Source organism: Vicia villosa, linkage group LG7 (assembly GCF_029867415.1).
Source record: "Vicia villosa cultivar HV-30 ecotype Madison, WI linkage group LG7, Vvil1.0, whole genome shotgun sequence".
NCBI classification, from domain to species: Eukaryota; Viridiplantae; Streptophyta; class Magnoliopsida; order Fabales; family Fabaceae; genus Vicia; species Vicia villosa.
In genome coordinates this window covers 39,553,672-39,581,373 of record NC_081186.1, presented here as the reverse complement: position 1 = coordinate 39,581,373, position 27,702 = coordinate 39,553,672, and the positions used below count along the sequence as shown (strand labels likewise).

At 35.0% G+C, this 27,702-nt stretch overlaps 3 protein-coding genes and 1 pseudogene across 3 annotated transcripts; 2 read left to right on the top strand and 2 right to left on the bottom strand.

The window, feature by feature from the left end:
* Positions 1 to 2,744: 2,744 nt before the first annotated feature.
* LOC131620459 (uncharacterized) lies at positions 2,745 to 11,731 on the top strand. Its single transcript, XM_058891539.1, has 11 exons — positions 2,745 to 2,957; positions 3,061 to 3,396; positions 4,478 to 4,555; positions 4,664 to 5,226; positions 5,984 to 6,619; positions 6,733 to 6,887; positions 9,544 to 9,755; positions 9,845 to 9,978; positions 10,104 to 10,366; positions 10,457 to 10,560; positions 11,145 to 11,731. Exons 2-11 carry the CDS (start codon positions 3,081 to 3,083, stop codon positions 11,213 to 11,215), a joined length of 2,532 nt encoding a protein of 843 aa, XP_058747522.1. The 5' UTR covers positions 2,745 to 2,957; positions 3,061 to 3,080; the 3' UTR covers positions 11,216 to 11,731.
* Positions 11,732 to 12,215: 484 nt separating this feature from the next.
* On the bottom strand, positions 12,216 to 15,054 carry LOC131620460 (uncharacterized). The gene is made up of 2 exons (XM_058891540.1): positions 14,850 to 15,054; positions 12,216 to 12,867 (listed from the first exon to the last, which is right to left on the bottom strand). The coding sequence occupies exons 1-2, from the start codon at positions 14,962 to 14,964 to the stop codon at positions 12,578 to 12,580; spliced, it is 405 nt and encodes a 134-aa protein (XP_058747523.1). The 5' UTR covers positions 14,965 to 15,054; the 3' UTR covers positions 12,216 to 12,577.
* A 3,999-nt stretch (positions 15,055 to 19,053) lies between these two features.
* LOC131618907 (protein FAR1-RELATED SEQUENCE 11-like) lies at positions 19,054 to 21,250 on the bottom strand (annotated as a pseudogene).
* A 2,144-nt stretch (positions 21,251 to 23,394) lies between these two features.
* LOC131618906 (uncharacterized) lies at positions 23,395 to 26,172 on the top strand. The gene is made up of 3 exons (XM_058890061.1): positions 23,395 to 24,294; positions 24,386 to 25,480; positions 25,552 to 26,172. The coding sequence occupies exons 1-3, from the start codon at positions 23,395 to 23,397 to the stop codon at positions 26,170 to 26,172; spliced, it is 2,616 nt and encodes an 871-aa protein (XP_058746044.1).
* The last annotated feature ends 1,530 nt before the right edge of the window (positions 26,173 to 27,702 follow it).

Sequence of the window (27,702 nt, the reverse complement as noted above, 5' to 3'; positions counted from 1 at the left end):
CCTTTCCTAAACTGACAATTGTCAGTCTTAGTAATTTCAATAGATGTGAAAATGTTAGCTATGCTATCTTTACATCCAATAAACATAGCCTTAGGCTTTGTTAACGAGTTATTTTAAATAGTTTTGAAGAAAAAAATTAAGTGATCAGGGGTATGTTTTGATTGATGAAGCATAACAGAGCGGAACAAAATTGAATATAACGAAATGGAATGAAGCAGAGCAGAATGAGATGGAATAAAGATCTCACTCTATTGTTCGACTATTTTATTAAAAATATCTCATTTCATTGCATATACCCCAAATCGGATAAATAAAAATGGAGGATTGAATGGAAATGAGATGAAATGGATTCCATCATGTTTCATTCTATTTCATTCAATATTTACAAATCTAACCCATAAAATCTCATTATTTACCATTTAATTTTACTATACTCTATCGGCTTCCATCAATCCAAATATATCCTAAAAATCAGTTTGATTTAGCATTGGATTTTATGATACCATATTAAATGGGTGCTCCCATTTTCCGGGGAAGGCCTAAACCAATTCATTTTCAAGGCATTACGGATAGAATTCGAACCAAACTTTCGGCTTGGAAAGCTAGCTTACTTTCTATTACGGGCAGACTGGTTCTTGTTAAATCAGTAATTCAGAGCATGTTGATTCACACCTTGCTGATTTACTCTTGGCCTATTTCGGTTCTGAAAAACATTAATAGATGGGCTAAAAATTTCATCTGGAGTGGGGAGATTGAATCTCGCAAAATTGTTGCGGTGGCTTCGAATGAATGTTGTCGGCCTTATGAGGAGGGTGGTTTGGGGATTAGATCTCTGGTCATGTTAAATGAGGCTGCCAACTTGAAACTGTGCTGGGACCTTTTCAATTCAAATGAGCAGTGGGCATGCCTTCTAAAAGCTAGAGTCTTGCGAGATGGCAAAGAGATTTCATACCATATTTTTTCATCTTTGTGGAGCAGCATGAAAGCTTCTTTGGAGGATGTTAAAAGCAATTCAAGCTGGCTGATTGGTAATGGTAACAGAATTAAATTCTGGTCTGATAATTGGAATGGTTCAGTTGTGCTCGAATCCCTAAACGCTACCGGAGGTTCTCACCCTTTCCTCAAAGACAAGGCGGCTGCCTATATTCAAAATTGCAAGTGGAATCTGCCTACAGATATTAAGGTACGGTTTCAAATCTTGCTAATCTCCTCTCTAATGTTCATCTCTCTGTTGTTCAAAAAGAGGACCCCTTTGTTTGGAATTCAGCAACAGACGGCGTCCTTACTTTGAAAACAACATATGACTTCAAATCCCGCATTTACAACATTGTTGATTGGGGAAAGCTCATTTGGAATGCGCAAATTCCAGCCTCTTCATCTTTACTTTTCTGGAGGCTGCTCCACAATAAAGTTCCGACAGACGACAACATGGCCATTAGGGGGTTCCATCTTCCTTCGATTTGCAATCTTTGTGGCACTAAGGGTGAAACTGTTGAGCATTTATTCTTCACTTGCTCTTTTGCAGCTAAATTCTGGAATTTCCTTTTGACGTCTTTGTCTCATAATTTCTCTGCTGTTCCGGATATTTGGTCTGCTTACAACAAGCTCCATTCTGCTCAAAGTAAGGTAGTGTTGCTGGCTGCGGTGGTCAGTGTTATTTCTATGATTTGGAAAGCTCGTAACTTAAGCCGGTTCGAGGACAAGAGCATCACTTAGACTTCTCTATTCAAAGAGGTCAAGAGGGATGTTGAGTACACGGGAAACACTACTCCGAAAGTAGGTTCAAACTCGGTTTTGGACTTTCAATTCCTCAAAAGTTTCAATATTAAAGTTAATCCTCCGAAAGCTTTTATTGTTAAGGACTTCTTGTGGCATCCTCCAGTTCTCAATTGGTTAAAATGTAACACTGATGGTGTGGCTACAAGGGTGCCTCAACGGGCGGCTTGCGGTGGTATCTTTAGAGATCATACAGGAAAGCATCATGGCAGTTTCTCCAAATTCTTAGGTTCAGGTAATGCGTACTGGGCTGAGTTATCTGGCGCCATTTTGGCTATCGAGATTGCTAGGCAGAAAAATTGGACAAATTTATGGCTGGAAACTGATTCAAAGCTGGTGGTTCTCGCTTTTTCCAAGCCCGATATTGTCCCTTGGACTCTTCGAAATAGATGGGAGAATGTCCTACATCATACTAGATCCATTAACTTTTTGATCACTCACATATATAGGGAAGGAAATCATTGTGTTGATAGGCTTGCTAACATAGGTTTACAAATACAAGATTTTATTTGGTGGGATGTTGTTCATAGGGAGATTCTAATGGAATTTGCCAAAAACTCTATTGGCCTTCCTAATTATAGATTTTCTCATTAAGGGGGTTTTGGTTTGATGCCCCTAGCTTTTCTTGCTCGGTAATTTCTCTCTTCTTTTTTTAATATATTTTGTGTTGGGATTTATCCTCCTTTACTTTAAAAAAAAAAATTTCACCATAGAAACACATAAATTGCTAAAACGTGCAACTAACTATAACTCTATATTTTGATATATATTTGATTTTTTTAAAAGAACATAATAAACGACAATACAATACTTCAAACACAATTAATCATTGTCAGTGTCACTACCAACATGAATAAAAAATATTATCATCATTTCTAATTCATACTAAATTTAATTTTTTGATGCACTTATTCATAATAACTGAAAAGTCCAATTACATTCACATAAAAAAAAGAGTAACTGAACTCTAACCAAATAATCAAACATAATTACCCCGAACCTAAACGGTGCGTTTAAGTTCACGAATTAAGAAATCAATCTTCACTGTACACAGAGAGAGTGTAAGAGTTTCCAGCACAGATTCAGATCGAGATTGAAGTGAATTGGTTGATCGTACTTGGTGGTTGCATCACGCAACTCCACTTCTTACAATCAATCCTCTTTGCTTCAATTCAAATCAGGTATTCATTCTCGATCCTTCAAATTTTCCATTTTCCATTTCTCAAATCTTCGATCAATTCGCAAAAACTCTTAAACCCTAGCCACTGATTTCGAGTTTCGCAGGTTTTGAAAATCTTACAAACATGAATTTCTTGATGCGTTCCGCAACACACGTACATTCAGATAAAGATAAAGATAAAGCTAAACCTTCATCGACTCCGGAGCCTCGTGTTGATGCGCTTCCTCCTCCTTCTCCTCCTCCTCGGCCTGTTCATGGCTCTCACTCTTTGGAGAGTTTGTTGTCCGAGAATCCGTATGCGAGGTATGGTACGACGGTGGAGCAGTTTGAGGGAGAGATGGATGGGGAGAATGGAGTTTGTGATTTGAAAAATGAGGCGAGTTTGTTGGCTAAGCATTTGGATGTGACGGAAGAAGAAGGATGGATTGCTATTCCTTATAGTATGTGTTACTATTTGTTTGATCACTCACTAAACACAATTAGTGTATCGGTGTTAGGTTATTGATTCTTTGAGTAGTGTATGTTAGACTTGTTAGAATAATTGATATGTTGTTATATGTGTTATGTTTTGGTGTGCTGTATTCTATAAAGAGGAGAGATCTTGTATTGGGATGAAACAGTTGGTTAATTTTTGTTTGGTTAGAAAGGTGGAACCAGAGCCATCTCAAACTTTTGAGAGACCCGGTGTAAGAAGCTGAAGTTAACTTCAGTTGAGTCGTGAAATTTTTTGTAAGGGGTCCTATTTAACCGTAAATTAACCATGGAATATGTATATGAAGGCCTTTTTTTCCCATAGCTTAATCATGAAAAAGTGTGAAGCCTTGTGTTGTAGGCCGTCTTGCGCACTTTCAAAGATGGCCTTGGGTGGAACCAAATGAGTTGAGGATTGTTGTTATCATTTTGTTCTGTTTTTTTCACTTGACAATACTCAAGGTTGACATGTTCGAGTTTGACTAAGCTTTACGAATGTTTTTTATTATTTATTTGTGTTTTAGAGGGATTTGGATTCTTTGTAGTAGTGCATTCACAAAGTTGGTTATCGGTTGTTAGATTAAGATTAGACTGATCATATTTCGAGATCTATTTAAATTTTGATTTGGTAATGTTAGAATATGAGCTGTTTGATTTTCATCTAATGGTGGGTCAAATCCCTTGACTGCGTGATTGTATGATTTCTCTGACTATGCGGAATCTGGGTTCGTTTTAGAGATAGAACGTTATAGAATACAAGATTAATACGAGGTGCATAACATTTTCATCATTCTAATGTGGGTGGTAGTACTGAGGAGGACTGAACAAAACTGTTTGATTCAGTTATGATTGTTTGTCAAATTCTACTTCAGTGGCAACTGAGTTTCGAATGAGTGAAATTATGAGGACAAGATGATTTTGATTGGCATTCATTTTAGAAGGGTAGTGTTTATAATTTGAAGTTAGGGGAATATTTTTTATTGTCTTTACTTTTAGATTGTCTGTTCAGTTTGTCCTAACTTTGATATGTTTCTTTCCATCTTTTCACAGAAGAGCTTCCTGAAGACTGGAATCACGTATCAGATATCCAATCCCTGCGTCCTCTAGACCGTTCCTTTCTCTTTCCTGGTAAGACTCTTTCCTTCTTTGGAGCACAATTCTCTGTGTAAAATATGTTAATTGATCTGTCAGCTCGTACAGAAAGTTACATGGACCTAATTTATAATTATAACTCAGGTGAACAAGTTCATATTGTGGCATGCTTGTCTGCATGTAAGCAAGACACAGAGATTATCACCCCCTTTAAAGTTGCTGCCGCGATGAGTAAGAATGGCATAGGTCACAGCCCTAACAAAGAAAACGGGAACATCGAGCACAGAAATAATTCAGTTGCTGGAGAAGAGCAACTTAGTTCTAGTGGTCAAGATGAGAACAAGGAAAACCTGCCAAAGGCAAAGGCTGATCACCCATCAGATGTTTCTTCTGGTGAATCCCTTCTAAGAATGGAGGTTCATAAAAGACAGACTGCATCGTTGTTGGACAAATTCAAGAGTTCACACTTTTTTGTGAGGATTTGTGAGTCTGATGAGCCACTTTGGTCTAGACACGGTTCTTCAAAAAAATCCATCTTCTCTGAAACAAATGGCCAAAAGATCTCATCAATTGAAGTGAAAGAAACTGTAAAACATGAGTCTTCTATTAGTGCAGTTATTGATAGGGCAAATTTTGATGCAACTATTTCTGGTGGAGTGGCGAGGAATTCTGTGAAGTGTTGTGCCCTACCTAATGGAGACATAGTGGTATGTGCCATAATGTTGATTATTTTCTGGTTCAATTTGGGATTCTCCTCTTATTCCCTTTTGATCACTAAAAGTTTTCATTTTCCTAACATGCACACTTACTAGCAGCTTGATCGTCTTTTACTTAAAATATAAAATCATTTGTAACTTCTAAACGGTATCTGTATGTGCGTGCATGCACCAATGCCTTGTGTATATTAAGCTATAAGTAACTCTTAGATGCAAAACATGGAATCCAGTTCATTTGTCTATCCTGATTGTAAAAGGCATAGATGAGGTTGTGCTATGAGTTGTTGCATACTCAGCTCTGTTTTGTCTTGTAACTGCATTATCAACATTTAAAATCCATATATTTCTCTATGGAATTCGGAGCGAACAATTTCTATATGCTACTTGGGCTGTTAAGGAGTATGTTAACTTATGTAACTATCATTGTTAATTATTAATGAAATTTCTAGGACATATATTTTGTGTTGGGAAATTGTTGCACTAATCTAGTTGGCTTCTTCTCTTAAATGAACACGAGCATTTATCAAGCTTTGAATATATTTCATGGGCGTTTTCCATGTTTATTTAGTACTTCGAAAGATCTTGGTGAAGTATTCCTGTGAAACTCATGTGGATCATTAAATGCATTTTTTATAACTTTTGTGGCATATTTTGTTTTCAATACACAAAATCCTCCTAAATATGCATGAATAATCTCATTTGCTCAGATTACTGATCTGATTCTATTTTCCTGTTTGGAAGGATCCAGGTTCTTTTACAGGTGAATGTTGGTGTTAATTTTCTTAGAGACCCTTGTATAGAAATTCTTCAATATGAAAAATATGAAGGGAAAATATTGTCTTCTGAGAGCCAGGGCAATTCACTTTATACAAATCAGGATCCATGTGGAGACCTATTGAAATGGATACTTCCATTAGATAACAATCTTCCCTCTGGGTCTCGCCCATTATCTCCCTCTCCTTTGCCTACAAACTCCGGAATCAGTAGCACCTCTCAGAAGTACAATTCTTCACCCTCATCTGGCCCTCAGATATTCTCTTTTGGAAGCCATTTTAGAAGTTACTCCATGTCATCATTACCCCAAAATACTATTCCGCCGCCTGGTCCTTTGAAAGCAGCTAGTTCTAAGCCAGATTTTGACATTGATGAGTGGGACCAGATCTCATCTCAGAAGTTTTTAAGGAAAAAAAATGAGGCCGAAGAACTTTTATCTTTTCGAGGTGTCTCATTGGAGCGAGAAAGATTTTCTGTTTGTTGTGGATTGCAAGGTATCTATACCCCAGGAAGAAGGTGGAGAAGGAAACTTGAAATAATACAACCTGTAGAGATTCATTCTTTTGCTGCTGACTGCAATTCAGAAGATCTTCTGTGCGTTCAAATAAAGGTTTGAACTTTCATACCTTTTTTTTTGGGTGTGTGGGTGGGGGAAAGGCCATTTATACTATTAACTATTGCCGGCTTCTGTTTTTTATTAATATTTTATAAGTTGTTCTTCAGAATATTGCTCCTGTACATGCTCCGGATATTGTCATATTTATTGATGCCATTACAATTATATTTGAAGAAGCAACAAAAGCTGGACCACCGTCATCATTACCATTTGCATGTATTGAAGCTGGAAACGACCATTCTTTACCAAATTTATCCCTCAGGTTGTTATTCTTATTATGTTTCTTAATGTTGTCTGTATTGTTCAATATCTGATATCATGCTGCGCACCCTTCGTTAATCAGTTCTATATTTTCTCTTATTGAGTAATCCTAACCCTGCCAAAGAGGGGGAAATTGTTTCAAGATGATATGTAATCTATCCCCTTGCCCTCCTGCAAATTTGGGAGGAATAGTTATTCTAACTTTTCGCAAAGTAAGGGAGGAGGGTCCAGTTCTTCTAATGTATATGAATCAATTCCCCCTCTTCTTTTGGTAAGAGTTGTTCCTTCCTATAGCTTCTTCCACTGTTACCCCAATCCAAACATTAGCTTTACTAAAAAAGCTTTGCCAACTTTGCGATGCTGTTATTGTTCCAGGGATTTAGCTGATAGGATGCAAGAGTAATTTAAATTAATATATTAAGATGAACTGTGGTTTGAATTTATTAAGAGAATCTGTTGGACAAGTATCATTTCATGTAATTGACGCACGCCTCTTCCGGCTAGAGGCAAGTAAGTGGCTTTGAGGGTGAGTTTTTGTGTTTAGACAATTTTGTAAAAAAATACTTTTTTTTCTTCGAAAAAATTGTGGAAAACATTTGAAAAAAAGGTATACTTTTTTTTTATAAGAAAAAAAAAAGAAGAATGTAGGTATGAATAGGAATTGATTTTTGTTTTTGAAAACTACCAGCATCTAATGGACTTTTATTAGTAACATGATATCAATTAGAAAAAGGAGAATAAGATATGGTTGACCAGGCAAACGAAATTTACAGAAATATTTTACTAGTATGAATTTATGCTGCTGTTCAGGCATTAGGATAAGGAAGACTAAATTCAGTCTTAAGTATTAAACTAGATTCATGGAGCTAGATAAGTTAGAGATGGGGCATGCAAGGTCATGAATTTTATTAGAATGTATTTTCCTGTTTATCTACTTTAATTAGTTAGTGTCTTACAACAGCTACAATTCTCTCTAATAAGAGCTGTAACTCATAACATCTTAGTTCAGTTGGTATTCCTACTGTACCATATTTATAATTGTTTGTATGAACAAATGTATAAACATGATCAAGGTTTAAGTGGAGTGGGGTGTAAAGATAGAAGGGTAGAATAATGTGGAGTAAGTATTCGAGGAAGTTAGCTAAAGGATGAACAATTAGAGAAATAGGGAAAATAGAAAGGTTTCATTAAGAGAATTTTATAGTTTGTGTTAAAGGGGAAACCCTTTGTGAAGGGGCAATCCTTAGAAGCGTATGACTTTTGCCTAACCAGAAGTAATACAGAGTATATGGAATGTAAGTTTAGCAAAAGGAGTGGTGTTTCTAACCTAGAGGTCAAAGTTGAAGATCATATCATACCGCGGGTTACATGGTTTAAATATCTTGTATCCATAGTACAAAATGATGGAGAAATAGAAGGAGACGTAAACCATCAAATTAAAGCTGGTTGATTGAAATTGAGAAGGACCTCAAGTGTTTTATATGACAATAAAGTACCACTCAAATTGAAGGAAAAATTCTATCAGATAGATGTAAGACTAGCAATATTGTACGTGATGGAATACTGGGCGGTAAAGAACCAACACAAAAATAAAATAAGTGTAGCAAAGATAAGGATGTTGAGTTGGATGTGTGGTATGATTAGACGAGATAAAACTAGAAATAAAAATGTTAGAGAGAATGTTGGGATAACACCCAAGTAGAAAAGATGGTGGAAAATAGACTTGGTGGGTTGGATGTGGGTTTACCTATAACCCAATTATTTTGAATGGATTTTCATTTTTGAAAACTGTATTCACACAATAACCCAACCCAAACCACTTTTTTGGGTCGATTTGGGTGGATTTTAATGGGTTTATTGGGTTTATCCAACCCATGAGCACCCCTAGACTTGGGTGGTTTGGACATGTAGAGAGAAAACCTATGGACTCTGAAGTAAGAAAAGTAGATCAGATGGAGGGTAATTAAACGACTAGACGTAGAGGAAGACCTAGAAAAACGGTAAGAGAAACTTATTAGGAAAAGATCTTGAGTTTGACGAGTTGGATAGAAACATGGTTTTTGATATAACATTATGGTGTAGTTTGATCCATGTAGCAGATCCCACTTAGTGGGATAAAACTTGGTTGTTTTTAGTTGTAATGTTCTATCATATCATATGTTCAACCATAACATGTTCAACCAGATCTCAATAACTTCCAATAACACATGTTCAACAAGATCTAAATAACTTCCAATATCATATGTCATGAAACATCACTCTATCAAACTATTGATCTCTAAGTCTTTCATAGTAGTTTTTCCTAGTTTTTTATTCATCTACCTCCAGCGACTATAATGAGTGGGTTGTGTAGGGCAGTCAACAAATTAGTTGGCAAGTGAATGTAAAACTTAGTTGAATATCTATGGCATAATAAGGCATAAAATAATCCAAAAAAATTCCTTGGAGAATACCATGTTTATCTTTGTTTATGGACCAAGAATATTTTCCACTCATAATTTGGGAAAAAAAAGTGTATCACATACACATGGCTATGTATCTTGGGGTTGGATCAATCTGGTTAGCTTGGGGTTGGATGAAGAGGATGTGAAATTCAGAATTTGGTTTATGCAGTTAACTCTACTATTCTTCATCTTATTAGAAGTTTCTAATTACAGGAGAGGTGAGGAGCACTCTTTCATCCTTAAACCTGCAACATCTGTTTGTAATCATCTAAAGGTTCTGGATGAAAGTCCCCACTTTTCAAAGTTGCAATCTGGAAGCTCGGCATCAAAATCAAGTCTTTCTTCCAATAGTCTTGACAGAAGTAAGATTTCTTCTATTGACGATCAGTATGCAGTTATGGTGTCATGTCGATGCAATTATACAAGTAAGCCTTTGGCCCCCTTTGATTTGTTCGGTGATACCATATAAAGGTGCTAACTAGTGTTCTTTTCCCTCCATTTGTTCTTAATAAAGCATCGAAATTATTTTTTAAACAACCAACCAGTTGGCGTCCACGTATGCCGAGGGATATTATGATTTCTGTTGCATCTGAGATATCAGGAGAGTCTCCAGGACCTTATGAAAGAAATTCCCAACTTGATGTGCAGGTTAATATATGTTTTATGTTTTGACTATCTTGAGTTGGGTCTTGCATTAGTGCTCATATTTTGTTTGCGATGATTATTCTCCTAAAATTACAATTAGATTAATCTAAATGCCATTTCTTTGTCAGGTTTTAACTCTTCAAGCTTCAAATTTGACATCTGAGGATCTAACATTGACAGTGCTTGCTCCAGCATCTTTTATTTCACCCCCTTCAGTGGTTTCACTGAGTTCACCAGCCACTCCATCGAGTCCTTTTATTGGTTTCACAGAATTTTTGGGAAGGATAAGTGACGATGGCAGACCTCAAACAGTTTCTAAGAATGATGATGTCATCCCTAATTCTGGTGTGAGTTGTACACATCTGTGGCTCCAGAGTAGAGTTCCACTGGGGTAATATATTATGTTTTGTTTTTATTTGTGGTTTTGTTTTAAGTTTAAATGGGCACTGATCAATTTAAAACCATGTATTCTCCACACCAGATGTATCCCATCTCAATCCACATCCACTATTAAGCTTGAGCTACTCCCATTGACTGATGGCACAATCACGCTCGACTCTTTGCAAATTGATGTCAAAGAAAAAGGTATGGATCGACACACATTTGGATGATGCCTTTTCTTGTTAGGAAAGTAGATGTTTGGGAAATTGTACCTAGTGAGGTGTTGGTCCCTGAATTATACAGTGCAATGTATTATGGTGGACACAATCACCCTTGATGCAGCCCAACCTGTATCAAAATAATTTACTTTTGCTTTGCCCATTTTATTTAGACCCCCATGATTTGAATTTTTTTCCAGATATCTCAAGATATTAAAAACTGCATCCTTATGAGAACTTCGGGCGGATGAAATGAATTAATTGATGACACTTCCTGGGTAGAAAATGTTTGGACATATAATTTAGATAGTTAAATCACCAATACCAATTAAACTCATGGGAATTTCTCAATCAGATTATAACTGCCATCATCTGGAGCGTGTTTAAGATTTTGAGCGTCATTTGGGTCCATCCTCTGTTATTTATTCTGCTTTGTAATTTGTTTCTGTTTTCTATAGTCGTTACTTTATTTATTTCCATGTGCTAACCTGCCAAGCATACATTCTTACATATATATCTCTCAAATACTTTTACAATGTTTGGGTTAACATACATTCTGGTTTTTAACAGGTGTTACCTACATCCCTGAGCGCACACTAAAGATAAATGCAACTTCTAGCATTTCTAAGGGGATTATTTAGTACAGACAAGTCGGTTGAATTTCATTGAACATGTCATCTGGCGCTGTAGAGGCAAAATGGGATGATTTGTTTGCTTGCATTTTAGCACTGCACTTGCGACTTGCAACTTGCTCCCAGCGGCACGAAAGTATCTTCCCTTACTAGAGCGTTCTGATGGAGTTGGTGTGATTTTTTTGCTTGCGTTTTAGAACTGCAGTTGTGACTTGCTCCCTGTGGCACGAAATTATCTTCTCTTAATAGAGCATTGTGATGGAGTTGGTGTGTTGATTTATTTTAGAAATAGAGCTTCACTTGTGTATTGTAAACCACGAGGTTAAGATAGATGATTGTTTCATACCCCTTATAAGGGGAAGAGTGTAATCTTTATAGATAAATCTATTTTTTTATGAAGATGTACGTATGTGACTTCATATTTAAAGTATTGTGGCATCTGGATCATGGCAGAGGAAGGAAAGCATTGTAACATGGATTTTATTTTATTAAAATTAATACACATGGTTGATGTGTCTCAAGTAATTTGCCTCTATCGTTTTTAAATAGCCGAAGGCACGCACGAATTCATAATTGTTTTCTGCTGAATTTTTTTCTATGTCGAGAATTTTAAAGTATTAGGCTTACTCTTATTCAATGTAAATATAACTCATTAACGATTTAGTAAATATATCCTGATTATACTTGAAATTGGAAGTATAAATGAGAGCCTATATCAAATTAATTGGAATATCAATCTGTTTACTGATAGTCTTAACGACAGTATTAAACTAAGTTTAAGTTATTGATTTTAGTCTGTCTTAACGACAGTATTAAACTACCCAGAAAAAAAAAAAAAAAAAAAAACGACAGTATTAAACTAAGTTTAAGTTATTGATTTTAGTCTGTTTGAGAAAAAGGATCAATTCTAAACCGGTCTCATCAAGCACAACTTTTTAAATGACTATGGAAAGAATTTCTTTCATATTTTATTGCTTTAGTTTATAAGCTAAAATAACTACAATAATCATTTACATGTCAATTAAGCTTAACATTATAAATGAGAAAACATTTATTTTACTCTATATTTAACTCCGTGTAAAAGTTGAGTAAAATTACACCATGTAAATGAAATACATCATATATCACTACATATTATAGGAAGAACGAGTTACAGGACCTATGAAATCACTCAGCTTCAGCCATGATCAGAAGAGAAAAAAGACAAACAAAACACTATACTACACTGTCTTTGCTAGCAATATTCACACACCAACATCTCTATTTGAGTGAAACTCATATCAGATCCTACTATTTTATGAGAAATCCATTATTAAAGTGATGGAAAGATTGTGTTGCTATTAAGAAAGTTTCATTCTATAGACAAGCCGTCTAAAGACGAGACCGGATGAATACTCTTTTCTCATCTTTCTGTATTAGATTAATTCCCTTAAAGCCATTATCACCCATTTTGTTTGGAGGCTGTGAATCTTCAACAAGTTTGTTTGATGTTTTGTACTGCTGCTTTATATTATTCATCTCTTCCTTCACTTCCTCCACTTTTGTTTCAAAAAAGAGTTCATTTGCAACCTTTTTATCAAGGTGTTTCTTGGTCTTCAATGGTGTCGACATTGGTATATTTATCAGTTCTTCCCGCACCATCTTATCTGCATGCTTTCTACCTGCAATAAGCATACTAATGATATTTGAGGGATTCCTTGAAGCATTAAAATCTTATGTGAAAAGTAATGGCATTTAATTGAAAATAATCAACTTAGGTTGTTTGGACATGCAGAACATTTTAGATTTCATAGTAAAGAGAGTAAATTAAATAGAAGTAGTCCAATTACTAAAGGCAGAGAAAGAACAAGAACAACCAAGGAAAAGCTATAAAAAAATACTTAGAAGTCAAATGTTTAAATAAAAATATGATAAGTAAAAACACATTATAAAATCGTTTGATCTATGTACCTGACCCTACCTAGTGGGATACTGCTTGGTTGTTGTATCGTCATATATATGCATACACAGCGTTAAAAATTGTTTGAATCTCAATTCACATTTGATGATTTTTCATTCAACAGATATACCTTATTACTTTATTATATTCTAAAATACACTATTGATTTTATTAGCGGTAAATCCAATCACATAGATGATTGGCATAGTCACAAATCAAGGGTAATCTTATGACATAGTATCAGAAAATCGATGACAAAGAGCGTTTATCAAAAAACAAATTCATGACAAGGAGGAATGCATCATCAAAAAAGAGACAAGTTGCATTTGAGATTCAAACAATCAACAAAACATTTACACAATCTTTAAATCAAACCATATAAACTTCTCCAGAACTTATAACCAAAGAGAAGTTGAAAAGGTTTTACAACTACTTATAAGTAATAACTTACAGTCAACTTTTACAAAACTCCGTTATCTTCTTCTCCATAAGCACTTGTAAGAGTTTTACCTCAAGTAAAGAATCAAATACTAATCTCACCTAATGATAGCCCGTATTAGCTAGAAGCTAATTCTAAATGATCAAATTCAGTTTGGATAAATTTTTAATCAATTAGTTGTGGAATTAAAAAGAAGGGTTTGATCTACGGTGCAAACAAATACCACTTCCCGAATTAACTATTAAAATTTCCCATCAAAATAAAAAATGTAAACTTTTGTGCCTTTCATAATCTATGTCATCCAATTTCTTTACATTACTAATTCCAACCAAGATTTGGGCTGGCCTCAGCCTACTTATTTATGTTGAATGTTTGATCTTAAGCCTATAAAGAATCATCATGAGAATAAAGTGTAGCAGAGCAACTGAAGATATTGCGGTAGATGTGTGGTAAGACTAGACAAGATAAAATTAAAAATGACCATATCTAAAAGCGTTGGAGTAACAACTATAGTAGAAAAGATACCGAAAAAATAGACTCAGATGGTTTAGGCATGTAGAGAGAAGACTTGTGGATTATGTGATAAGAAGAGTAAATCAGATATAGAGAAGTCAAACAACTAGAGGTAGAGGAAAGTCTAGAAAAACTACATGCAAAGTTATTAAGAAAGATCTTGAGATTAACAATTTGGATAGAAGCACGGTCCTAGATAGTACATTGGCGGAAGTTGATCCATGTAACAGATGCACTTGTTCTTTGATCTAAGCCTACATTCATCACAAATCAAAGTCTGTTTATATTCTAACCCTAAACCTCTATCCCTCAATCCCCTACTGACTTGGGCGTGAGAGCATCAAAGACTATGCACTTCGGCCCCACCGCTGCACAGGGGAGTATAACCACCATGCATTCCGATAATCTTTCACCATCTCTTGCAGTCATAAAATCTTTAATTTCAGGTTTATAACAGAACAACATGCAGTTAAACTTATAAAAACCTTCGTAAATTAAAATCCAAAAAACTAACTTTAAATCAAACATCTACAATACATGATTAATCTAATCGGAATAGAAATATAAAAACTAACAACGATGAAACTATATACCATGCAATCATACAACTCCTAACTACAAAAAAACCAAGATAAAAACGATTCCAATATTCAGAAAAACAACCGAATACGATCCATTTCTTTATCAAAAGGATGATCCCGAAAATAACGGAAAAAGATTTGGATTAGAGCGAGGGAGAAAGAAAAACCGACCAGGGATGATTTTGAGGTAGCCGTCGACGGCGGAGTCCACGGCGAACTTGAAGAATTCTGCAAGGATCTGGCTTAACGAGTGGCGGCCATCAACGTTGGACACGGCGGGGGGCATTCCGGCGATGAGTATCTTTCAATTCCGATTGGATTTTTTTTTTCGGGCAAAGCAAGGTGTGTGGTTGCGTTTTGCTTTCAATTTTGTTTTATTTATGACATAATTTTGTTTATTTAAAGTAGATAATATAAATTTTGTATAATATAAAGCATTTAAATATTTTTTAGTCATTGATTCTACTTATTTTTTTGAAAAAAAATAATAATTAAATGTTAAATTAACTATTTATTCATAATTGATAATTCACATAAAAAAAACTATATATTCGTAATTAAATACAATATTAAATTATAGGAGTTAATTTATTTATTAACTCTTTGTCTCTCTCAGTATATCCATTATCTAAAGTGTCAAACTCAAACTTTTTTTTTTTTTTTTAAATAGGATGATATATATATATATATATATATATATATATATATATATATAATAAAAAGAAACAGTACAAAACGGGGAACCAGTTAGCCCCAAATCATGAGAACCTAAAGAAAGGTATACCTAACCTATTCTTTACAAAATCATTCCGAATTCCCAACGGGATGGAATCTAAAATGATGGTAGACCCGATGCCGAGCGCTAAATTAGCCAAAAAATCAGCACAGGAATTACCTTCCCTATAGATGTGAGTTATAACTATGTGCGAGAAATTAGAGTGAAGAACGCAATAAAACCAACGAGTCCGAAAAACAAAAGGGACTAACTTGTGGTTGGAGAAAGCTTTGACAACCATGCTGGAGTCGATTTCGACCCAAAGCTTGTTCCAACCCCTATCAATGGCCAGCTCCATAGCCCGAATAACTGCCCCGAATTCCGCGTGAACCGAAGAGATACATCGGATATTCTCCGCAAAAGCAAAAATAAAGTCTCCTTTATGATTCCGAAAAATGCCAGCACCACCCGCATTGGACGTGTCAGGAAGGAACGCACCGTCGCAGTTACACTTAATCCAGCCGAGAGTTGGAGGAGACCAAATCACTTCAGTTATAGATGGAGCTCTAGGGGGTTTATGTTAACTTTAAACTCCTTGATGAAAGTGAAATCCAACATGCTTATGTGAGATGCTTTCGTTGTAGCATTCCCGGAGATTTGGACTTGATTCAAGATCCAGGCAGTAGCAGAGTCAATATTGGGCTTAGTGTTGTTGTGCCTGGCCGCATTTCGCATCTGCCAAATAATGCACAGTAGGGACACGACTGCAGCAGAATGGACGAGCGCGACTTGCGGGGATTTGTTGGAGGTGAATTTCTCAAGCCAAGAAGCGATAGAGATCGGAGGAGTATTGATATGGAGTTTTTTCATAAGCCAGGCCCACAGATACTTGGAGAAAGCACAATCGAAAAAGAGGTGCTGGAACGATTCAGATTTGTTACGGCAAATCGGGCACATGGAAGTTAAAGAGAAGCCGCGATCAATGAAAAAGTCATCAGTTGGGATTTTACCATGTATCATTCTCCAAACGTGAATGGATCTACTCGGGGGAATATTGATATGCCAAATCGCCTTGCTCCAAGGGACCTCCGGAAGCCGAGTCTCTTTAAACCGATACGCCTCCTTTAGATCCAAGGTACCTGTAATATTGTGCTTCCAACCCATGGTGTCTTCGGAATCTTCGAACAGAACCATGGAAAGATCCAACCGCGGACATAAGAAAGGAAACCATGTAAACCAAATAGGAGGGATACACCACTGACCATTGTTAAACAACTCTGATATTTTGATATGGGGATTGATACCTTTAGTAAGCAGGGCATCAATGCTAGTATCATCAATGAAAGGGTTACCGGACCACGAATCCATCCAGAAAGAAATTTTAGAGCCCGAGCCTATATTCCAACAAGCATTACTCAAGATGTTATTATATTCTGTCTTGACGCTAGTCCATATGGAGGAAAACACATGGTATCTGATACAACCGTAAGACTTTATCACTCTGTTTCTGATCAAGACCGCCCAGTCTTCGTGACTATTAAAAATGTCAAACATCATTTTCATATTTGTTGCTTCATTCAGCCAGCGAAGAGATCTAACACCCAGTCCCCCTTTCGAGAACGATTGGCAAGTTTTCTTCCACGAGACTGTGCACATTTTCCTGCTTGTTGTACAGCCAGACCAAATAAAATTCCTACATGCCTTTTCCAACAATTTAATGTCAGCAGTAGGCCAATTGTAGATTGCAAAAGTGTATAACGTCATGCTGTGGATAACGGTCTTCACAAGAGTAAGTCTACCAGCCATGGAGAGACAACTACCTTTCCAACTCGCAAGTCTGGCCGATACCTTATCTATGATTAGAGCAATGTAGCCACTTTTGATTCTACCTTTAAACAGAGGCGCACCAAGATGATTGAAAGGAAAAGTGCCCAGCTGAAAACCTGTTTCGGCAATAATACGATTCTTATCGCGAACAGACATACCTCCCATGAAGACAAATGATTTGGCAAGATTAACATGCTGTCCAGAGGCAGTAGCATAATTGTGAAAAATACTTTTCAGGCTGTTTAGGTTATTTTGCCGACCAGAGCAAAAAACCATAATATCGTCGGCATACATACTGTGAGACGGAACCCAGTTAGATTTAGAAGCGCGAATTAGATTAATGGAGCCTTTAGAAACATAGTTGGTGATTAGCCTACTCAAGACATCTTGAGCCAAGACGAACAGAATAGGCGAGAGCGGGTCACCTTGACGAACTCCGCGCTTGCAGCCGAAAAAACCGTGAAGCTCCCCATTGAAACAAATGGACAGGCGCGCAGAATTAAGAATGGATGTAATCCAATTGCAGAAAGTAGAGTTGAATCCGAAACCGCGAAGAACCTGCAAAATAAACTCCCAACTGATTGTGTCAAAAGCTTTTGAGATGTCCACCTTCATGGCTAAGTTTCCAAAGGAGCTTTTGTTGTCTAAAACGTTAACAGCTTCCGAAGCAATGCAAATGCAGTCCTTAATATTTCTTCCCGGAATAAACCCGCGTTGTTCCTTTGATATGAGAGAAGGCATCATAGCTGTGAGTCTTGAAGCAATTATTTTTGAGATGATCTTGGCATTGAAGTTGGAGAGAGCAATCGGCCGAAACATATTCATAGTCTGGGCTTCCGGTGTTTTTGGAATAAGAATAATCTTGCTGACATTAAAGTTTGGAATGAAGGCTCCATGTTGAAAGAATTGAATAACCGCTGCGCAAACGTCCTCTTTAATGATACTCCAGTATGTTTGATAGAAAAATCCCCCAAACCCGTCTGGCCCTGGAGCACTTTGCTTGTTAAGACTGAAAACCGCACTTCTGATTTCCTCGTGAGAAGGCATCACCGTTAGGATGTTGTTCATCTCGTCAGTAACCAATCTAGGGATCACATCATCAACAATGTCGAGGTTTTGAGCCGTGCCTGCAAAACAAAAAAGGTTAGTAAAATGAGATACAGCTAGAGAAGCCATCGCGTCTTTATTGGTGACCGCAGTATCTCCATCCATGAGCAGGGAGATGATATTTTGAGAAGTTTTCAATTTGGCTATTCTGTGGAAGTATGTTGTGTTGCGATCTCCATCCCTGTGCCATTCCATATTTGATTTTTCAGCCCAAAAAAACTCCTCCTGCTTTAGATAGTTATCCAAATCCTGTTGAGCGGATTTTTCTTGGTCCCGCAACATCGAAGAAGGACCGTGAATATTAATTTGTTCCTGTATATCATTCAGCTTGTTTTTCTGGTCTTTAACTCTTTGATGAATGTTGCCAAAAGTGTTCCAATTCCACTGCTTCAGCTTGGCTTTGAGAAGCTGCAGCTTTCTAGATAGGATCCACATGGGGCAGCCAACAAACTCAAACTACTTGTTTTTCAAACAAAATAAACTAAAAAAATATTAAACAATAAAATATAACATAAAAATAAAATAATAATTAATAAAAATTCATATTTAATTTAAGTATTAATACAAAAATTTAAATATTTTGATAAATATACAAAATATTGAATCTCCATTATACTTGTTCATCAACTTCATGAGCATATTCCTGTTATAAGAAGAAAAAAATTGTAAACAAAAACACATTTCAATTAGAAATTTAATTTAATAAATTTAATAATATATATGTATCTAAACTTTTGAAAGAAGAATTGGATTTAAATTTGCATCTTCACAATTTTTTTTGTCTTCTTCTATTTCTTTTAGGGAAATGTAACAATGTTATGTCCTTCACCTTTACATAATCCACAAGCATTCATGTTATGAGATAACTCTTTTCCACCTTTAATTTGTCTTCGTTTAGGACGACCTTTTGTTTTGGAAATTGGGGGACAATGAATAACTTGTTGTGAACCAGCTTCGTTATTGCAATCCATTATTTGATAATCAACTACTTCATCATCTGCATGTGATGCTTAAAGCTGCCATCGTGACAGCAAGTAGTCATTAGGGATTTTATGACAATCTTTATGAAGAAAAACACTAAGAATGTGACGACACAATATCCCCCAAAATTTAAATAGTTTGCAACTACATATAGCTATTTTACCTTCCCAAAAAACTTGATGTTTCCTACTATTATCATCTTTATAGTATTGCAACACTAACACATTACCATTCTCATGAAGAATTGAGTATTGGATGGATCTTTCAAACTCATCTTGAAACTTCTGAAAAGAAAAACGCGTGAGAACACTTTGAGCTTGCTATTGTCATGGTGATATTAACTTTATATTTGAGCCTTTGCACTTTTCTAACATTATACCAGGCTATTCTTTTTGCTTAATATCATCAATTGCTATATCAACCTGAAAATAATTCATAATTTTTTAATACAATAATTTAGAAACAATAAGTATTAATATACTTAAAAATATGTCATACATGCTTTGTAAAGTCAGTTAAACTTGTGTGGGAATTGATGAATTTCTTAATGAATGCGTTAATACTCTCTGAGCTTCCAGTGGTTGTCATTCCACCAAAGAAATATTCGCAAAGATAAGCGAGTGCCCAATACTTTCTAATCTCATACAATCCTTTCACATGTTTATTTGTCTGCAAGTTATACTTCGAAACAACTTTTGGCCATTGATACTCAAATTCTTCACATGTCTCGAAGTATAGCATTAAACCAAGAGCTAAACTTGAAAGTTATGTGTCATATACAGAAACTATGTTTTGTTGATGGCATTTCTTTCGAGATTGCTTCTTTCATCCATGGATCTTGGTCGGTTAATATAGTCATCGGTGACTTCTTCATCAAATTTATAAAAGTCTATAAAAAGGATCAGATACACAAATTAAAGAAAAGGGATTAAATAATCAAATTAATAGGAAAAAAAGAAATAATTACCTTCATTAACCAACTAAATGCATACATTATTTCATTCCGTAAAAGTGCGCATCCAAAAAGTATAGTCTTTCCATGGTTATTCATACCCATAAAAATTCCGAACGGCATTCCATAAGAATTTACTTTGTATGTAGTATCAAATACAACAACATCACCATATTTTTTGTATCATCAAAACAAGAACAGAGGACCAAAAAATATGTTCTAGCCTTTTTTCTTCATCAAGTGTATAAGCATAGTGAAACTTTGAGCAACTCTTTTTTGCATTCTCACAATTATTTAGAAGATCCACAACATCATTTCCTTCAACTTTTTTATTGGCTTTCAAAATAAGATTGCGAATGTCCTTTTCAATAAATGGAAGATATCCATGCTTCACATTTTTCTCTAACTCTAAGATACGCATTATCTGTCTAACAGAAAGCACACCTTCTTTTAATAAGAAAATGCGATCGTAATCATTTTCAGAGATAGTTCGATAAGAAGGTAAAAAACGCACCTCTGATTGAGTTAGTAAACCATGATTGTGTTTAACAACAAATGTTGCAACTCGCCACTCACTTAGAAATATATCTTGAGACTTTTGTAGTTTAATTTGTAAATGAGCTTTAGATTCACACTTTGCTGATTCTCTTTTTCTCCGTTCTTTTGATGGTTCTCTGTCTTTCGAGGAAACTCTACCTAACGATGACAAAAAAAATCACATCGACTAATAATTTCATTCTTTTGTTTTATGAACCGACCTTTTCGAACTGAGAACCCGTGATGATATGCATATCTCTTGTAAAAAGCAAATGCTTCTTCTTCAGTAAGAAATATTTGACCAATAAAAGAAACCATATTTGCCTCATCACAAACTTCATCTTCATCAACTTCTTCTAAAAAATTATTTATAACAATATTCGGACTTGAAGATATAGGATTTTGACTCTCAAAAGTTCCAATTTTTTCAACTTCTAACATGTCTTTCTCCATGATATTATGATCAAAATGGTCAACAACTATTTTCCAAATAACTATTTTCTAAAGAAATATCATCTGTCAGACTCATTCAAATTAAAATTTCTTCTATTAACAATATCTATTGTTTATTATCTACAAATAAAAATAATACTATAAAAATAAATAATAAAATTCTATTGTTAATGTTGAAGAATAACCAAAAAAAAAAAACATAATTCTAAAAAAATTATATTCTAGTCAAAGAAATACATATAATAAGAAACTAGACAACTACACCCGTGCGATGCACGGTAAATTTTATTAAACTATTATTAAATAAAATTAAACTTAAAAAAATTATGTTTATAGAAAATTTGTTTACATTAATTGCATTTGTTATTAAAAAATTAATAATATATATTTTTAATATAATTTTAAAAGTGAAAATAATATATAAAGCATAAAACTTTATAAAATTTAAATAAAGTAAAAAATAATGTCTTTCTTTTTATATATATATATATATATATATATATATATATATATATATATATATATATATATATATATATATATATATATATATATATATATATATATGTATGGTGTCGGGGCTTAATAAATAATAAATAAAAAATAAAATAACTAATAAAATAAAAATATATAATTACTAAAAGAACCTTAATTTTATAAGTTTCTTAAAAGACTTCACAATTTTAATTAATAAGATTAATAAGATAAGATAAGATGTAAATTGATTATAATACAATTTTTATAAAAATTACTTGTACGAATACAATTATTATAATAAAAAAGTAAATTTCTAATCGTTTAAACTGTGATGCATCGAAATGTGATATTTAATTATTAATAATGAGAAAAACTTCACAAAATTAAGTTACAAATTTATTATAAAATGCATATAATTTTACATTCTCACTTCAAATAGTTTTTTAAATGCTCTCATATGATATATATATATATATATATATATATATATATATATATATATATATATATATATATATATATATATATATATATATATATATATATATATATATATATATATATATATATATATATATATATATATATATATATATATATATATATATATATATATATATATATATATATATATATATATATATATATATATATATATATATATATATATATATATATATATATATATATGAGGAGAGATATATTTACTTCAAGAGTAAGTTATTGTAAACTTACTCCACATCTTTACTATTTATTCTTTTCAATTCAATGGTTGAAAATAATAAGTAATTAAATGTGGAGAGAGAAAATTATTCCTTATTATTTTTAACCATTAGATTGAAAAAAATTAAGGGTTAAATACGTTTTTAGTCCCTATAAATAAGGGACCCTGCACTTTTAGTCCCTCTAAAAATTTTCTTAGAAAAAAGATCCCTACAAAATTAGACGTCACGTAATATAGTCCCTCCCGTTAGTTTTCACTAACGGAGTGTGACGTGGCATTGTTGACATGGAAAAAAAGAAAAATTGAAATTGCCACACTGGATAAGGAGATTAACTTAAACTTAAGTCTATCAAATACACATCTTCAGAAAACAAAAGTCAAATTCACACTCTCGTTCCCCCCCCCCAAACTCTAACCCTAGCTGCGCGTGGTTTTGGTTCTCCATTGGTGGTCCCAGCTTCTGTGTGCTTCTTATTCTATCCTCTGCGTGGTCCCTCGCTCCGGTTGTTGTCTCCTCGTGGTCCCTCACAATCGTTGCTGTCTCCATCTTCGTGGACCCAGGTAATCGCACTTCTCCCAATTTAGAATTGTTAGGGTTTCGTATTATATTCACTTCTCTTTAGTTTATACTTTATCTGAAGTCAACCTAAAACTGTTAGTAATATGTATTGGTCAGGAAATGATTACGTTTAAGGTAGTGTTTTATATAAAAGGTTGTTTCGTGAAAGACCCAGAGATTAGATACGAAGGTGGGACTGTAATTGGGTTTAACAACCAAGACATAGATTATTGGTCGTTTTATGAAGCACGTGACTTAGTGAAAACCATTGAACCTGACTTTGATGAAAAAACTGTTAAGATGTGGTGGAAACCTGGAAATGGTAGTTTTGAAGAAGACATGTTGCCATTTAGGGATGACTCAGATGCCATTGAAGATGAATACATGACAGATGAGTTGGATAGTGGGGCTGAGGATGATAGTTCTGATGAAAGGACATGTGTTATAAGGTTCAATGAGGAAGATAAACTGAGCAAGGATTATGTCTTCAAAGTAGGAATGGAATTTCGTTCATTGAGACAGTTTAAGGATGCCATACTTGAGCATAATATGCTAAATGGAAGAGATGTGAAGTTTGAGAAGAATGATTCTAATAGATGCAGGGTTGTTTGCAAGGACAAGAAAAAGTGTAATTATACAGTATTGTGTAGTAGGGTGTTAACATCCACAACTTTTAGGATAAAGACACTATTTGCAAAACATAAGTGTGGGAGAAAGTTTTTTAACAAAAGTGCTAAGGCAGAATGGGTTGCTAAGGTTATTGTAGATGGTTTGAAGAACAACACTAAGATGAAACTGAATGAGGTAGTTGCTGATATTAGACAAAGGTATTCCACTGAAATTCCAGGGTGCAGGGCATTTAGGGCAAGACAAATTGCAAGACAAATAGTTGAGGGGGATTCAAGCAAACAATTTAGTATGTTGTGGTCTTATGGTGCTGAGTTGAGAAGGGCTTCAGCAGGCAATACATTCAAAATCAACACTACTTCATTTTCCCCAGGATTGAAGCCTAGGTTTGAGAGGTGTTACATATCCTTTGATGGGACCAAGAAAGCATTGACAAAGGCATGCAGGCCCTTTATTGGATTGGATGGATGCCATTTGAAACACAAATATGGTGGTATTTTACTCATTGCAGTGGGCAGAGATCCAAATGACCAATATCTTCCTGTTGCTTTTGCTGTAGTTGAGAGTGAAACAAAAGACTCTTGGAGCTGGTTTATGAAGTTACTTATTGAAGATATTGGAGATGGCAGATGGTGTTTCATATCTGATCAACAGAAGGTAACATGTAGTATCTTAAAATTGATTATTATTTGTTGTTTAAATGTAACATGTAGTATCTTAATATTGATTATTCATGTTGTTTGAATAGGGACTGGTGCAAGTGTTTGAAGAGGAGTATCCAGCTTATGAGCACAGATTTTGTCTAAGACATTTATATGCAAACTTCAAAAAAAAGTTTGGTGGAGGAACTTTGTACAGGGATCTCATGATGGCAGCTGCCAAGGCTACCTATTTTGAGGCACATGAAGCAAAGATGCTTATGATCAAGGAGGCCAAATTGGAAGCTTATGAGTGGTTGGAGGCAATTCCCAAGAACAAATGGTGTAAGCATGCTTTCCCTTTTTTCTCAAAGTGTGATGTGTTAATGAACAATTTGAGTGAGTCTTTTAATGCAACCATTTTATTGCAAAGGGACAAGCCAATTATTACAATGCTTGAGTGGATTAGGAATTATTTAATGGGGAGGTTTGCAACCCTTAGAGAAAAAGTAGATGGATACAATGGTCAAATAATGTCTAAACCATTAAAGAGATTAGATAGAGAGATTGAGAAGAGTGCTAGTTGGACAGCAACATATGCTGGTAGGTATTCATTTCAAGTTACCCATGTACTCTTTACTGACAGCTTTGTAGTTGACCTTGAGAAACATACATGTAGTTGTAACTTTTGGGAAATAGTTGAGATACCATGTAGACATGCAGTGGCAGCCATATATAGGAAGGTGGATGACCCAGTGAGTTATGTAAACAAGTGCTATCACAAGAGTACCTATGAGGCATGCTATAATGAAGTCATCACCCCTTTGAATGGCCAGAACAAATGGCCCAAAACAACTCAACCTGATATGTTTCCACCACTGTACAAACGTGGTGCAGGGAGGCCCAAAAAACTACGTAGGAGAGAAGCTGATGAGGTTAATCAGAATAAATGGCAGAGAACTAATACTAGTCATAGATGCAAAGTTTGTTTTGAACTAGGTCACAACAAAAGGACTTGCAAGAAAAACAAGCAAATTGTTGCCATAGGTGTCCCAACAAATGTACCAATTGAAGAGGGTCCAACAAGTGGTGTCCAAGCAAATGTGCAAAATGAAGAAGTTCCACCTAATAATGTGACAACTACTGAGGATGTGCCTACACAGGCCAGTCAAACTGCCCAAGCAAATGTGGCAGCAAAAAAAGAGGTATTCAAATTCACTTAAATGTATTGTTTACTTATCTGAATCATTCACTTAACTAATTTGTTTTCTTGCAGCATAAGGCTAAGGGCAAAGCTTCAAAAAATGCCAAGTCTAGAACAAGTGGTACAACACAACCATCAAACTCTTCACCTGTTGATAAGTATTATGAATGGGATGCTGAAACACTAGAAGCCTTGCTGGATTGGGATGATATTTTGGACATTAGGCCTTTGAGTGTGGATTCTGCACCCATCAAGAAAAAGGATGCTCAGCCAACAAAGGATAAAGAACCAGTTGTTGCTGCCAATGATTCTGGACCATCTACTGCAACTACTGCTACAAAGGCCAGGGATGGACCCAAAATTTTCTTTGGCCCAGCTCCAAAAAAGCCAAAGAACAAACCACTCAAACAACATGTAGGTGCATCATCTTTTGGACAGGTTCCTCCTAAACCACCTACAACATCTTCAGCACAAGTGCAGCCCAAAGCAAAAAAAAGTAAAAGTGATATGGATGTGGCAAAAAGGCAAAGTGATAGACTCAGAAGCCTCAAGACAAAGGCTATTCCAGGGCCAGGGAAAAAACCAGATGATCCATTGGTGATCGTTGAGGAGGATGACGCAACAGAGGATTCAACAAGTGGTGTCCCCAAGATGAAGAAATGGGATGACATCTACAAAGGCTTAACTCAGTGACTCATGTTGTTTTTGTTGATTTTGGAAACTATTTTTTTGTAATCAACTACTTTGTTTGTTATGGTGCTGCTTGTTATGGTTATTTACCATCTTTTGAGACATTTATTTTGTTTAACTCAAGTCAGCTTAATATGCTGCAAACATGTGCTAATTACAATGTATTATTATGTTATGGAATACAATTACTTATATATTCTGTGCTGTAATCAAATTAGAGGTTACTAATTATACTATGTCTTACTGTTAAATACGACAATTACAATGCATTATATATTATGGAATACACTTGCTGCTGTAAACAAAATATATGAGTCAATTTATAGGTCATTGTAGATAGGTCACTATGGAACCTGTCAAGTTAGATGTTACCCATATCCAACAGGTTTATATCATACAAATTGTAACATTGCCAACAGGATTATAGCTCACTATGGAACCTGTCAACTTAGAGGTCTTGTAGTTTTTAAAACAACAACATGAGTAACAAACAATTATTAAACCCAATCCACAACATTGCATTCAATTTCAGAAACTTCAAATTGTACATTACAGAAAACTTAAAATTGAACATTACACCTTACACAGGTTTTGCTAAACTTAAAATTGCACATGAACAAATACATTTAACCTTTAACACAAGATCCTTAACATTTACATTTTATTAACAAATACAAATTAACCATGAACAAAATTGCTAAGCAAATTGTCTTCATCTTTCCATAAAATCCCTCTGCCTTCTGTTGGATCTGCAATTCAACATTCTTCTTCATTGCTGACTCATATAACTCCTTCAAGGCTTCAACAGATTGCATCTCTCTTGTCTTAGTTGGGTCATTTGTCCATTCTTCATTTAAACTCTCCGTTATGTTATGCCCTGGTTCCATATCATCATCCCATTCGAAGAGGTTGCACGTTTCATCGCTTTGCCAAAAGGGATACCTCCAGAAAAGTCTTCCTCGATTACGGCCGTTCTTGCAGCGATACGATGTCATACGAACATTGCAGGCACACATTCTCCATCTACGATTGCTCACACTTGTTGAATGAACTGCTGAAATCGAGTTGCCTCTATTTGAAGAAGACGCCATGGATTTCACGCGAAGCTGAAGAAGACGAAGCAGAAAGATGAAGAAGAATATTGCTTGGAACAATGAAGAAGGAAGAAGACGATAAATGGGTGAGAGGGGAGAATAAGGCAATGAGAGGGAACAATTAGGGTTTTCTGAATAATTATAATGGGACTCCAACGTGTCAAATGAAAACATACAGCTGGCCAGCGACGTCACCCTCCGTTAGTGAAAACTAACGGGAGGGACAACATTACGTGACGCCAAATTTTATAAGGACCATTTTTCTAAGAAAATTTTTACAGGGACTAAAAGTGCAGGGTCGCGTTTTTGTAGGGACCCCTGGCATAATTAACCCTATAATTAATGGTTAAGATATGGAGTAGGTTATAATAACTTACTCTTGGAGTAAATATATCTCTCCTCATTATATATATATATATATATATATATATATATATAT

What these genes read in the sequence shown, in the direction of transcription:
- LOC131620459 (XM_058891539.1), top strand. Translation starts at nt 3,081, where the DNA reads ATGAATTTCTTGATGCGTTCCGCAACACACGTACATTCAGATAAAGAT. An exon ending in ATGTCGATGCAATTATACAA is followed by an intron (nt 9,756 to 9,844) that starts GTAAGCCTTTGG and finishes TTCTTAATAAAG; the next exon opens with CATCGAAATTATTTTTTAAA. An exon ending in CAGAGTAGAGTTCCACTGGG is followed by an intron (nt 10,367 to 10,456) that starts GTAATATATTAT and finishes TCTCCACACCAG; the next exon opens with ATGTATCCCATCTCAATCCA.
- LOC131620460 (XM_058891540.1), bottom strand. Translation starts at nt 14,964, where the DNA reads ATGCCCCCCGCCGTGTCCAACGTTGATGGCCGCCACTCGTTAAGCCAG. An exon ending in CTACCTCAAAATCATCCCTG is followed by an intron (nt 12,868 to 14,849) that starts GTCGGTTTTTCT and finishes TGCTTATTGCAG; the next exon opens with GTAGAAAGCATGCAGATAAG.
- LOC131618906 (XM_058890061.1), top strand. Translation starts at nt 23,395, where the DNA reads ATGACAGATGAGTTGGATAGTGGGGCTGAGGATGATAGTTCTGATGAA. An exon ending in TCATATCTGATCAACAGAAG is followed by an intron (nt 24,295 to 24,385) that starts GTAACATGTAGT and finishes TTGTTTGAATAG; the next exon opens with GGACTGGTGCAAGTGTTTGA. An exon ending in ATGTGGCAGCAAAAAAAGAG is followed by an intron (nt 25,481 to 25,551) that starts GTATTCAAATTC and finishes GTTTTCTTGCAG; the next exon opens with CATAAGGCTAAGGGCAAAGC.